The sequence below is a fragment of the Mustela lutreola genome, chromosome 4 (assembly GCF_030435805.1).
Source record: "Mustela lutreola isolate mMusLut2 chromosome 4, mMusLut2.pri, whole genome shotgun sequence".
Classification (NCBI taxonomy): Eukaryota; Metazoa; Chordata; class Mammalia; order Carnivora; family Mustelidae; genus Mustela; species Mustela lutreola.
Genome location: NC_081293.1, coordinates 40,665,586 through 40,677,652, shown reverse-complemented (window position 1 = coordinate 40,677,652; position 12,067 = coordinate 40,665,586). Strand labels below are relative to the sequence as shown.

Below are 12,067 nucleotides of genomic sequence, written 5' to 3'. Positions count from 1 at the left end.
GGCCTGCGGCACTGTGAATTTTCAGTAAATGTTTTCTTGGCCTAAGCAGAGTGCCTTGAGATAGATGATGTGCTATAGAGGTGGCTACAGAAAATGTGGTTACAGGTAATGGCTACAAATTGGCCAACATCACATGTGGGACTGTGTAGCTTGAGTTTTTCAGGAAGAAAGAGGTGGTAGAGACAAGGAGTGGCTCATTCATGGAATCCATGTACTCAGTTCTTGTTGACCGAATACCTCCTAAGAGCTAGGCAGCAGGGATATGGATGAGTCGTGATATGGAACTCGATCCCAGGACTCTGGAATCATGACCTGAGCTGAAGGCAGATGCTTAACTGACTGAGCCACCCTGGTTGGCTGGGAGGGTTCTAAAGATGAGAAATATTACAGCATTTTTGTCAGTGGGAAGAAGTAACAGGAGAAAGAGAGAAAAACTCTCCTGCTGGGCCATGTCCTCGAGAAGGTGAGGGATGTGCTCCAGGGGCACCTGGATAGAGACCCTGTTTAGGACAGGAAGGAGTGCAAGCAGGCATCAGTGGATCTGGTATGGGCAGATGAGAGCGTTCATGTCTGATGGGTTCTGTCTTCTCAGCGGAGTGTGAAGTGGGGTGGTGGAGGCAAAGGGAGGTTGGGGAGAGAGGAGAAGAGATGAAAGCCTCATCTTTAAGATGAAGAAAACAGGCTTACTAGAAAAACAGAGTTGGACCACCAGGTCAAATGGGGTCTACTTTGGCATTTGACACTATTACTACAAAGTGAAACCAGTCAGCCTGCATGTACAATTTTTCTCAAGCAATTTTCAGCCATCCTAATTATGTCTGGATCAGGGAGTAGGGAATGGTCAGATTTCAGATATAGCTAAGAAGTGACTGGAGCAGTCTGGAAAGATAATGAGTATTCACTGATCACGGGTCATCTTGGGCAGTTGGGCTGCTTTAACAGAATACCACAGACTGGGTGGCTTGTAAACAACACAAAGTTATTTCTCACAGTTCTGGAGGCTGGGAAGTCTAAGATCAGAGTGCCACCATGGCCAGGTTGGATGAGGGCCCTATTCTGAATTGCAGATGGCCAATTTCTCATTGTATTCTCACATGACAGAGATTAGAGGGAGGGATCAAGCTCTCTTGTGACTCTTACAAGGGCATTAATCCCACCATGAAGCTCCACCCTCATGACTCCTTCTAACTCTACCTACCTCCCAAAGGACACATTTCCAAATAACACTGCATTAGGGGATAGGGTTTCAACACATGAATTTGGGGAGGACACAAATATGCAGTTTATATCAGCAAGCAAGACTTCCCAATAGCACATTGGAGAGGATATCTGGGAGGACAAGGTGAATGGCTGGATGGTGTCAGAGCCAGGCTTAGGGAATTGAATGGTGGATAAGATGGGTGAGAACTCAGGTACCAGTAGATGGAGGCAACCTGAAGTTTGTGTGACTGAGGTCAACAGAGACATAAGGCTAAGTGAGATCCCGCTCATTAGTCTCTGAGTTGGGTCTGGACCCCTGGGATCCCAGTGGTTCCATCCTTATATGTTGTTGCTTCCCTGGGCCCAGCACAGCAGAAAGGCACACTCGGTGGTTGCAGCCTAAAGTAAGATGCTGGTGCAGCTGGGCTCATAGGGATGTGGTGGCTTCCTGGTGACACAGCAACATTTATGGGATGGTTATGAAGGCAGGATTTGGTAAAGGGAAATGAGAAAGAACACAAAGAAATGCAGGAGGAAAAATACCTGGTAGTACAATTGCTTAGTCATAGGGTAGCTCTTTCTTCAACTTTTTGAGGAACCTCCATACTGTTTTCCAGAGTGGCTGTACCAGCTTGCATTCCCACCAGCAGTGTAGGAGGGTTCCCTTTCTCCGCATCCTCACCAGCATCTGTCATTTCCTGACTTGTTAATTTAAGCCATTCTGACTGGTGTGAGGTGGTATCTCACTGTGGTTTTGACTTGTATTTTCAAGATGCTGAGTGATATGGAACATTTTTTCATGTATCTGTTGACCATGTGGATGTCTTCTTTTGAGAAATGTCCATGTTTTCTACCCATTTCTTGACTGGATTTTTTGGGTTTTTTTGGGGGGGGGTCTTGAGTTTGATAAGCTCTTTATAGATTTTGGACACTAGCCCTTTATCTGATAATAATTGGCAAATATTTTCCCCCATTTTGTAGGTTGTCTTTTAGATTTGCCAACTGTGTCCTTTGCTGTGTAAAAGCTTTTTTATCTTGATGAAGTTCCAATAGTTCATTTTTGCCTTTGTTTCCCTTGCCTTTGGAAATATGTCTAGCAAGAAGTTGCTGTGGCTGAGGTCAAAGAGGTTGCTGCCTGTGTTCTCCTCTAGGATTTTGATGGTTTCCTGTTTCACATTTAGGTCTTTCATCCGTTTTGAGTCTATTTTTGTGTATGGTGTAAGAAAATGGTCCATTTTCATTCTTCTGTATCTGGCTATGCAATTTTCCCATCATCATTTCTTGAAGAGACTGTCTTTTTTCCATTGGCTACCCTTCCCTTTTTGTCAAAGTTTAGTTGACCATAGAGTTGAGGGTCCACTTCTGGGTTCCACTGATCTATGTGTCTGGTTTTGTACCAGTACCACACCGTCTTGATGATGACAGCCTTGACACACTGCAAACAGATTGACAAACATAGTGATCCAAAGGGGCACATGCACCCCAATATTTATAGCAGCAGTGTTCACAATAACCATAATATGGAAAGAACCGAGATGTCCATTAACAGATGAATGGAGAAAGTGTGTGTGCGCGCGCGTGTGTGTTTAAAATGGAATATTAGCCAGGCATCAAAAAGAATGGAGACTTGTTATTTGCAATGACATGGATGGAGTTAGAGAGTATTTTGATAAGCAAAATAAGTCAGAAAGAGGAAGACAAATATCCTATGATTTCACTCATCTGTGGAATTTAAGAAATGACTGAACATAAGGGAAGGGAAGGGAAAAAATGAAATGAAAATTGAGAGGGGGCAAGTCGTAAGAGGCTCTTAACTCTAGGAAACAAACTGAAGGCTGCTGGAGGGGAGATGAGTAGGGATTGGGGTAACTGGGTGACGGGCATTAGGGAGGGCACATGATTTAATGAGCACGGAGTGTTATATGCAATTGATGAATCACTCTACCTCAGAAACAAAAAAATAAATAAATAAAAAAGAAATGTAGAGGGAAACCAAGAGAGAATGGCATTCTGAAAACACAGTGGGGGAGATTCAGGAAGAAGCAGGGGGTCCCTAGTGAGAGGTCAAGTCACACACGTACACAAGTACAGAAAAGTGGACCCTGGTCAGAAGCAGACACAGAAGTTGGGGTGTGTTTTTCCTCTGAGAACATGGGAATGAAGGAGGTAACAGCAGAGAGCAGAGGACTTGCAGGCTGAGCAGATGACAGGTGCTGGTGGGAACAGGCAGGCGAAGGAGAAAGAGTTCTAGTGATGCATTCATGAGGAAATTGCTTTGTGTTTTAACTTTTTCAGATAATGGCTTTTCTCCTGAGGAAAAAGTCCTCTCTCCTAAACCATCGAATTTTTCAGCTCATCCTCTCCATTGCTGGCACTGCAGAGCTAGGCTTCGGGTCATCTGCTATCACCAACGTTGGCGTCTTTCAACACATCCTCTGCAATTTTGAGGTAAACTGGAGACTGGCCATTAGCCCTGAAAGAGTGGGTGTGTGTGGTAGTAAAGAATGCCTGGAGCTTCCTCTAAACTCAGGAGGCCAGCTTCCTCAGTAACCATGGGGGCGGGGAGAAGGAAAACCTCAAAAGCTTTGGAGCCGGGGAGGTCTGGGTTTATAATTAATATGAGCCCATCAATGGACTGTGTGGCCTTGGGCGAGTGTCTTAATTTCTCTGAGTTCTAGTCTTCTCATGTATGAGATGGGAAGCATCATGTTCCTCCCACAGGCTGGCGTGGGGGTCAAACCAGATAGGATCTGGGAATGGATTCTAAAACTGGAGGATACCGTATATAGAGACAGAGATACAGATGTAGATGTAGATGTAGATGTAGATATAGATATAGATATAGATATAGATATAGATAGGCTTAAAAAAATATATACTCTGCTCCCTTTAGATGGTGCTTTGCTGTTGACAAATATTCCTTAAAAGTGCTGACTGAGAGACCCTGAGGGAAGGACTGAGGCTAGGTGAGGGGTACTGCACAGAGCTTCAGCTGGATTGCTGTAGTCACAAAACACCATTTACTGAGTGCCTCTGGGCTCAGGCACTGACCACGTCCTGGAGACATGCTGGGGTGAGAGCACAGTTGGGTCAGATTTGTAGATCAGGGACTCCAGGGCTGGGTGGGGTGGAATGTGTTCAGAGGGGGTGGAGTGTATGCTATTGGCAGATAGGAAGGATGGGAACAGCCTTGGGGATTTGAGAGCAAGTGGCTTGCAGGGTGCCTGCTAGGCTGTGTGTTGCAGGCAGAGGGGAGGCTGGAGGGGGAAGGAGACATGACAGGTGAGAGACGCTAGGCTGCGGCATGGGACGTGCACGTTAGCCAGTCCCTGCTGCAGTCCATGGAAGGATTTTAAAAATGGATTTTTTTAAATTTAAAAATGATATATGCTCATTATAGAATATTTAAAATTACAGAAAAATGGGGGTGGAAGCTCTGATTTCTGAGATCCAGATGACTCTTGTCAACTTTTAAGGCATGGCTTTTTTGTACTTTTTATGCATAATACACATATATTTTTATATCATAGTCATGATCATAGCATAGACATATTTTAAGTCCTGCCTTTTCTTTTCTCATATAACAGACATGAAAGATATTTGTTATGGATTCTTCTTTTTTCTTTTAAACACTTTTTTTTTAGATTGTATTTATTTATTTGACAGAGATCACAAGTAGGCAGAGAGGCAGGCAGAGAGAAAGAGGAGGAAGCAGTCTCCCTGCTGAGCAAAGAGCCAGATGTGGGGCTCCATCCCAGGACCCTGGGATCATGACCTGAGCCAAAGGCAGAGACTTAACCCACTGAGCCACCCTGGTGCCCCAAAACACTTTTAATGAAAAGGAAAAGACACTAATAGTCCACTTGTCTGCCTCACATCTGACCACTTTAGAAAGCTGTTGAGTCCACACCTTTGGAGGAGAAACAATCAGCCAAGCCAGTCACTTGCACAACCCTTACTCTCTTGTACTCAGACTCCGGTTCCAAATGCTCCTGTGTTAAGAGTACATACTACATCGCATTACGAGATGGAGAGACAGGGAGAACAGCCCCCCTAGAGCTCATCTCCCGAAGTCTGGGACTTTAAGAACCAGACAGTGACAAAGACACAGCACCAGTCCATGGACAGGCAAAATGGGGAGGAAATAGGGCTTGAGAAAGGAAGATGAGAAACGTACATGGACCCAGGAAGTAAAGGAGGGAGGTATCTAAAACCAGAAACACACGAGAGCTAGGAAAACCCTTGTGACCTGTGCTGTCCCACTGCACACAAGCCACTAAAAGTCCAAGAGAGCATTTGTGAGACCTGTCCAATCAAGAATTCAAGGTCCCTTCCATTACATCATACCCTTTCTTAATCTCATAGGCTCCCAGCAAGCTCAATGCTTTAGCCGCGCTCTTCAACTCTCCCATCATTACTCCTTCAATGACCCTTTCCAATAATGCTTGTTAAAGATAACATCACACTTAAAAACATTTGTTATGGACTTTTATGAGGTTTTTTCTGAATCAGAATAACATCTGTCTTATAACAAGTTTGTGGTTTCTTCACCATTCCTCTATTGTCAAAGTCTTAGATTTTCTCCCTATATTGTTGTTTTGAGTAAATGTTATTTTGTTGTTTCCCCTGCTTTAAAAACTGTGTCCTTTGAACAAATGATCAAAGTTAAATTATTAGGATAAAGGCTTTCTAGATAATTTTTAGATTATTACTAAGTTTTGCTAAATTCCTGATACCTAAGGATGTTAACTAAAGAATGACATGCTAGAATTTTATTTTAGGCCTATTACTCTGGTGGCAGGAGCTCAAGGCAAGGGAGAGTGGGTCATGAGATTGCTACAGAAATCCAGGTGGAAGATTTTGAAACTGAATTTTAGCAAAGATGGTGGGATAAAGAAGATTAATGAAGTTCATTCAGATGAGACGTGATTAAGAACTGAATGAAAGGAACTCACTATATAACACTGTGTATTACAGAGGACTGTTGACCGCTGCTGCTGAAAGCCAAATTTAGAGGAAAATGTATAGTCATCAGTATATATGTATTAGAAAAAAGAACATTTAAGGGGCGTCTGGGTGGCTCAGTGGGTTAAGCTGCTGCCTTTGGCTCAGGTCATGATCTTAGGGTCCTGGGATCCAGTCCCGCATTGGGCTCTATGCTCAGCAGGGAGCCTGCTTCCCTCTCTCTCTCTTTCTGCCTGCCTCTCCATCTACTTGTGATCTCTCTCTGTCAACTAAACAAATAAAACCTTTAAAAAAAATAAAAAGAACATTTAAAATTAATGAACAGACTTTTAGATGAAGTTAGAATGAATAAACAGAAGTGGAAATACAAAAACCCCAAACAAGAAAACAAACAGAGCAAAATTCAGAGAAAGAAAGAAAGAAGGAAAAAGAGATGAGAACATTACTTAAGTAGAAAAGAAACAAACATAGAAAGGATCACCAAGGCCAATAACTAGTTCTCATAACATAGACAGAGCTGTTGAGATTGACCAAGGGGGGAAAAACAAACAGGAGGCACAGCTAAATAATGTTAGGAAGGAAAGGGAAGCATAGCCACAAAGGAATGAGCAATTAGAAAGGCAAAAAGAAAACAGGACCAACAACTAGGTGTCAATAAATGGGAACACTTAGCTCATTTGAACAATCTCCAAGAAAATTTGTTTCCAAAATTCACTCAGGAAGAAGTAAAAATCCAAATGGTCCCATAATCATCAAATAACAGAATCACAGGATTAAAATCTTACAAACAAACAATGTCCATAAGGCAAGTCCAGGCCCAGGCGGTCTGTAGGGAAGTTCTGCCAGTCAAGAAATGAGCCATTCCAGCCTTATCAACTCCTCCAGGAAACTGGAAAGAGAGCACTCCCAGCTTATTTTGTGAGCCAATCTTGATTGCAGAACCAAAAAAAGGACAGGATGGGACATGAAAACATACAGGCCAATCTTATTCATAAATATAGCTGCAAAAATCCTAAATAAAATATTAGTTAATTGAACCAGGTCCTGGATCTGGATGAGAAGGTTATGCAGGTTATGCAGGAAGCCAGCAAGGTATGGAATATAGGCTCCCAGAGCACAAGAGGAAAGGAGATGGGCATAAATGACTTCACCACCCTGATAAACAAGAAGTAGCAGGCCTTGGCCTCACCCCTGTACCTTCCAGAATGCTGTGGCTGAGTTCAGAAGCTTGGCTCCGAAGCATGTCCACCAGCAGCCTGGCCCAGAAAGTACCCATAACCACAGCTTGCTCCTGGAATGATCATGGGTAACACCCCACCCCTCCCTGAATAAACTTTTAGGGAAGCTGGTGCTTTTAATGCTGGAGTTAAGCAAACAAGCCACCCATAAAGACCAGAAGCTAAAAAAACAAGGTAAAACAAAATGAAATGAAATAAAATTAAAGGATTAGGAGGACAAAAGTTTAAAACCAAGAGAACTTTTCCAAATGTCTGCCTCTATCAAGTGAAGCAAGGGCAAGGATGTGTAAGTTGTAGGTTTTACAATTCGTAGGATTGTATAAAATTTGGAAGTCACTTGGAGGTCAACTGAAGGTCACTCACAGGCCTAGAAAAATGTAACTATTGGGGTCAGAAGTGAGGTGAAGGGAGGAGGATGGAGTCGAGACATTTGGTGGACTTTTGAAGAAGAAAAAAAGAGAAGAAAATAAAAAGGAGGAAGTTTCAGGACTTAAGGGTCCTGAGTCCGGTTGTAGGCTGCGGAGGAGGAAGCAGCAGAAAAGTATAGTTAAAAATGCCAGTGGGAGAATCACTATTGACGGGACAGGTTCTTCAAGGAGAGGAAAAGTTTAGAGATAAAAGAGAGGGTTACAAAAGAAAGGGTAGATTCCAAGCTTGATGATAGGGACAGATAATTGAGAGGGAGGAGGGAGACAGGAAGCTGAGAAGCAGGGAGAGACAGGAAGTTGGGAAGCAAGGGAGGGCCAGGAGGTTGAGAAGCAAGGAGAGACAAGAAGGTGAGAAGCAGAGAAGAGACAGGAAGTGAGAAGCAGGGGTGGGGGGCAGGAGGTCGAGGCTTCAGGTTCCTTGAAGAAGGGATAGGCCAGCCCATCCTGAGTGAGGTGGTTCCAGGGTGGAGAGAGGGTAAAATCTGACGCATTATCCATTAGATATTTAAAGAAATCTGATCCAGACATCTCAATGCAGTTCTCAGTATAGAGGTTATGTGACACAGGACAATAACCAGAAGATTCAATTGTCTGTGTTTTCCATATTCCAGATACTTGGTATTATGTAATTTCTAAAGAGCTAGGCAGCTTCCAATGTCGTGTGGCAGCTTCTTATTGTTCTAATGCTCTGGAAAGGAAGTAGGAATACACTTCCGTGGGAAAGGTAAGGGCTCAGGGCCACACAAGATTGGTCAGTCTGATCTCACTGTCTCAGATCTCCCGGTACCGAGTCGGACAAAGCATTTGCTCTATGACTGACTTCATGAATAAACATTCCAAGTGTGCAGGCTCTCAGATTCCTACAGACTTGCATGTTGGGGTGCCATGCCTGCCTACCCCCATCCCTACTGGGGCCTCATCAGCCCACACTAGCTCTCCCGAATGGCCACTGCCCTCCTCTGGTTGTGCCAGGCAGTGGCTGAGCACACAGGAGCTGGGAATCTGTTAGTGTGCTTCTGGCTTAAGAGCAAACCACTTATTTTACTTTGATTTACTTTACATTCACTCTTTTAAAAAATTTTGTGGGTCCTTATTAAGTGCCCTTTGTGTGGCATGTGTGGGGACTAGAGAGGGGGTCGTCCCTGCCTTCATGGGCCTCCTCAGAAACCTGGGTTTTTTGAGGTTCTTTTGCTCTCACTCTCACGTAAGAGGATAGAGCAATGGTCACCTGCTTGATTCAAGTGAGGTCGATTATTAACCCTGCGGTTCTTCCTCTGGAGGAGATGTCTGGGGAGAGCGCAGAGAGGAGGCAAGAGGGTGGGTTTGATGGTCAGACCAGACTTCGAAGCCAGACTCTGCCAGTTAGAAACTGTGGGGTGCCGGGCAAGTTTCTGAGTCTCTCTGAGCCTCACTCTTCGTAGCTACTACATGCAGACAATGATAGCATTTTAGGACTTTGCAGGGCAGTTTTTGCCTCTAGCAAACAGTCTCTTTTTTAAGTGTGAGCTCTTTGAGCTGCCCTGTGAGTGCACTCTTCCAATCCCATGTCAGAACCTTCTCCTTCTTGGCCCTAGGAAGTGTCAGGATTTGGAAATAAGAAAGAGTAGTGCTGCCTCAAGGCACAAGGCACAAAGGCATGCCATCCACTCTGCCCCGGCCGGACGGTCAGCAGCTGTGTTTTGTTCACTGTGAATGGAAACAACCTGAGCGATAAAGTTCACTCTAGGAATCTGAGTGCCTTCCCTTTGGTGTGCAGCTCGCAGTGGGTCGTGAGGGTTTCACGGAGGTGGGAGCTGAGGAAGGTGATACGTGCACAACTTGGGTGGGTGGTCACAAACCACTCTGGTAGCATCTGGTAGCCTCTGTCTGGAAGCATCAAACCAGACAGGCAAGACTCAGCTTCTGATTCCAGTCCTACCGCTTGCTGGTGGTGAAAGGGACCTGTCCCTCTGTGGGTCTGTCTCAGGCTCTGTTTCCTCATCTCTAACTTGGGAAGACTGACACTTGCCTTCCAGGCTCCAGTGAGGGTGAGCTGTACCTGGCAAGAGGGGCTGCAAGGCTGAGGGCCAGGCACAGGGTACAGCAGGTGTCCTTGGTTCCCATCCAGACTTGCACTGAAGCACCGGGCAACAGCAGAGATAGGGGAGAGAGGAACCATGTCTGAGCTTTCCCCTGGGAAAGGTAGCTTCTAAGTTGTAGGTGTTGGGAGAGCTGCACTGATTCCTGAGCTGCTAAATGGCGTTAGTGGTTTCAAGCCTAAGGAGACCAGGTGCAGGGCTGTACATGCATACCCTGCCCGGAGTCCCTTCTCACGTGCGTCTTGGCTTCACTGTGTGCTTGTTTTCTCCAGCTCTGGACAAACACCGCGGACAGCCTGGAGCTCTCCCTCTTTTCCCACCTTGCAGAAATCCTTCGATCACCAAGGTAGGCCCAGTTTTGGCAGGGTGGGGGCTAGAACTGATGGCTTCATGCTGAGACGGGGAACTGAGGGTTGCAGGACAGGCTAGGGGCTCAGCAGCCACGGCCTTCTCCCATTTCCAGAGCTCTGAGTTCCCGGCGGGCAGCATGTCTGTCTCAGACCATGTGAGCTGCTGTAACAAAATATGATAGGCATGATGGTGTATAAACGACAGAGACTGATTTCTCTAAGTTCCAGGGGCTGGAAATCCAACATCAAGGCCCTGGCAGATTTTGTGTCTGGTGAGGGTCCTGCTTCCTGGTTAAGGGCAGTCTTCTCACTATAATGTCACCTGGTGGGAGGGGCGAGGGAGTTCCCTGGGATCTCTTTTATAAAGGCACTCATCCCATCATAAGGGCCCCACTATTGTGACCTGTTTACCTCCACAAGACCATGCCTCCAAATACTATCACGTCGACAGTTTGGTTTCAGCATACGAATCCTGGGGGGATACAGACATTCAGTCTTTGGCAGTGTCCTTCCCACTGGCTCATGTATGTAAGGCAGGTCTCTCCCCTGGTGGATTTGGGCCCCAGGAGGGGACTCTCCAGCTCTAACTAGCACACGCTCAGGGGCTCAACAAACAGAAACACTTCTCTGTGTCCCATTTACCTCCCAACCTATTTTCCCTCTAACGGACTCTTCTGAGTCACTTTTCGATTGTTCAGGGCTCTTTTGGTTGCAAGTGGTAGAAATACAACTCAAACCAACTTATGGAGGGAAGGAAGGGAAGAAAAAAGGAAGGGAGGAGGGAGAGCAAAAGGAAGGTTGAGAAAGGGGATTTTATTGGCTCATAGGTTGGACGGGGGCAGATCTTCACATGTGGCTGGGTGGCGTTCACACTGGTTCATCTGAGACCTGTCACCCGTCTTGTCCACGCTTATCTTCCATGCTGGCATCATGTGGGCAGACGGCAAGATGGCCTCCGGACAGCTCCTCAGAGCAAATCCTCGGCCCACAGAGGTAGCACAGAGGGCTTCTTTTTTCCTTTTTGTCTCAGCAATAGGATGGGGTCTCAGTGGGCCATCTTGGGTCCCGTGGCCTGACCGAAGCATGACTTCACCTCTGCAAAGGACGGAGGGGAGTTAGAACATGGGAGGTCCCAGTCCCTGGGATCAGAATAAAGGAGAAGGGAGGCAGGAAATCCACCCTCACACCCCAACTCCTTCCTTACCTGTCAGGCCGGTCACCCCCACGGCCACCTGCCTCTCACGGAGGGCTGTTTCAGCTTATCAGTAGTGCCTTCGATGTTTTGAATAGATTTGTGACCCTTTTTTCACTCAGCCACTCCCTGGGTATCTGCTGCAAACCTGCTCCATTTCATACCCAGTTCTTCGTGCTGGAAGTTCCAGAACCACAGGACAGTCTTGTGGAGAAGGAATACAGACAAACAGGCTGCTCAGTGCTGTGATAAGAAAGCACCAAACACAGCCGGAGCCTGCACATTCTCCCTGGCAGGTGGATGCATACAGACCACACACAGAACGGGCCTGGTGCTACCCCTCTATGTATCGGGGATGTGGAGCCTGGCAGAGTTCATGCTATCAGTCCTGAAAAGACAGCTCGAGAAGGAGCCACCCACCCCACTGCCCCCTCTTTCATCTTTCTTTTTCCCTTTCCCACTTTCTTTCTTTACTGGTTTCTACAAGATGGACATTTACCCCGGGAGCTGTTTTCTTTGGGGGGAGTCGAATTTACTGGAAATTGAATTTGTGATTTTTCTAAGAAGGAGGACGCAGATGCTTGAATTCTGTCTTTCTCCCCTTTGACTCTCAGTG

General features: G+C 45.8%; 1 protein-coding gene across 7 annotated transcripts in view; it reads left to right on the top strand.

Annotated features, from left to right (window-relative positions):
• Nucleotides 1-12,067, top strand: part of WDFY4 (WDFY family member 4) — a 276,628-nt gene that overhangs the window by 96,375 nt on the left and 168,186 nt on the right. For all 7 annotated transcript variants that reach the window (XM_059169641.1, XM_059169642.1, XM_059169639.1 and 4 more), the window contains exons 24-25: nt 3,496-3,648; nt 10,182-10,255. In XM_059169641.1, the coding sequence (XP_059025624.1) occupies nt 3,496-3,648; nt 10,182-10,255 (227 nt within the window). The remainder of the gene's footprint in view (nt 1-3,495; nt 3,649-10,181; nt 10,256-12,067) is intronic.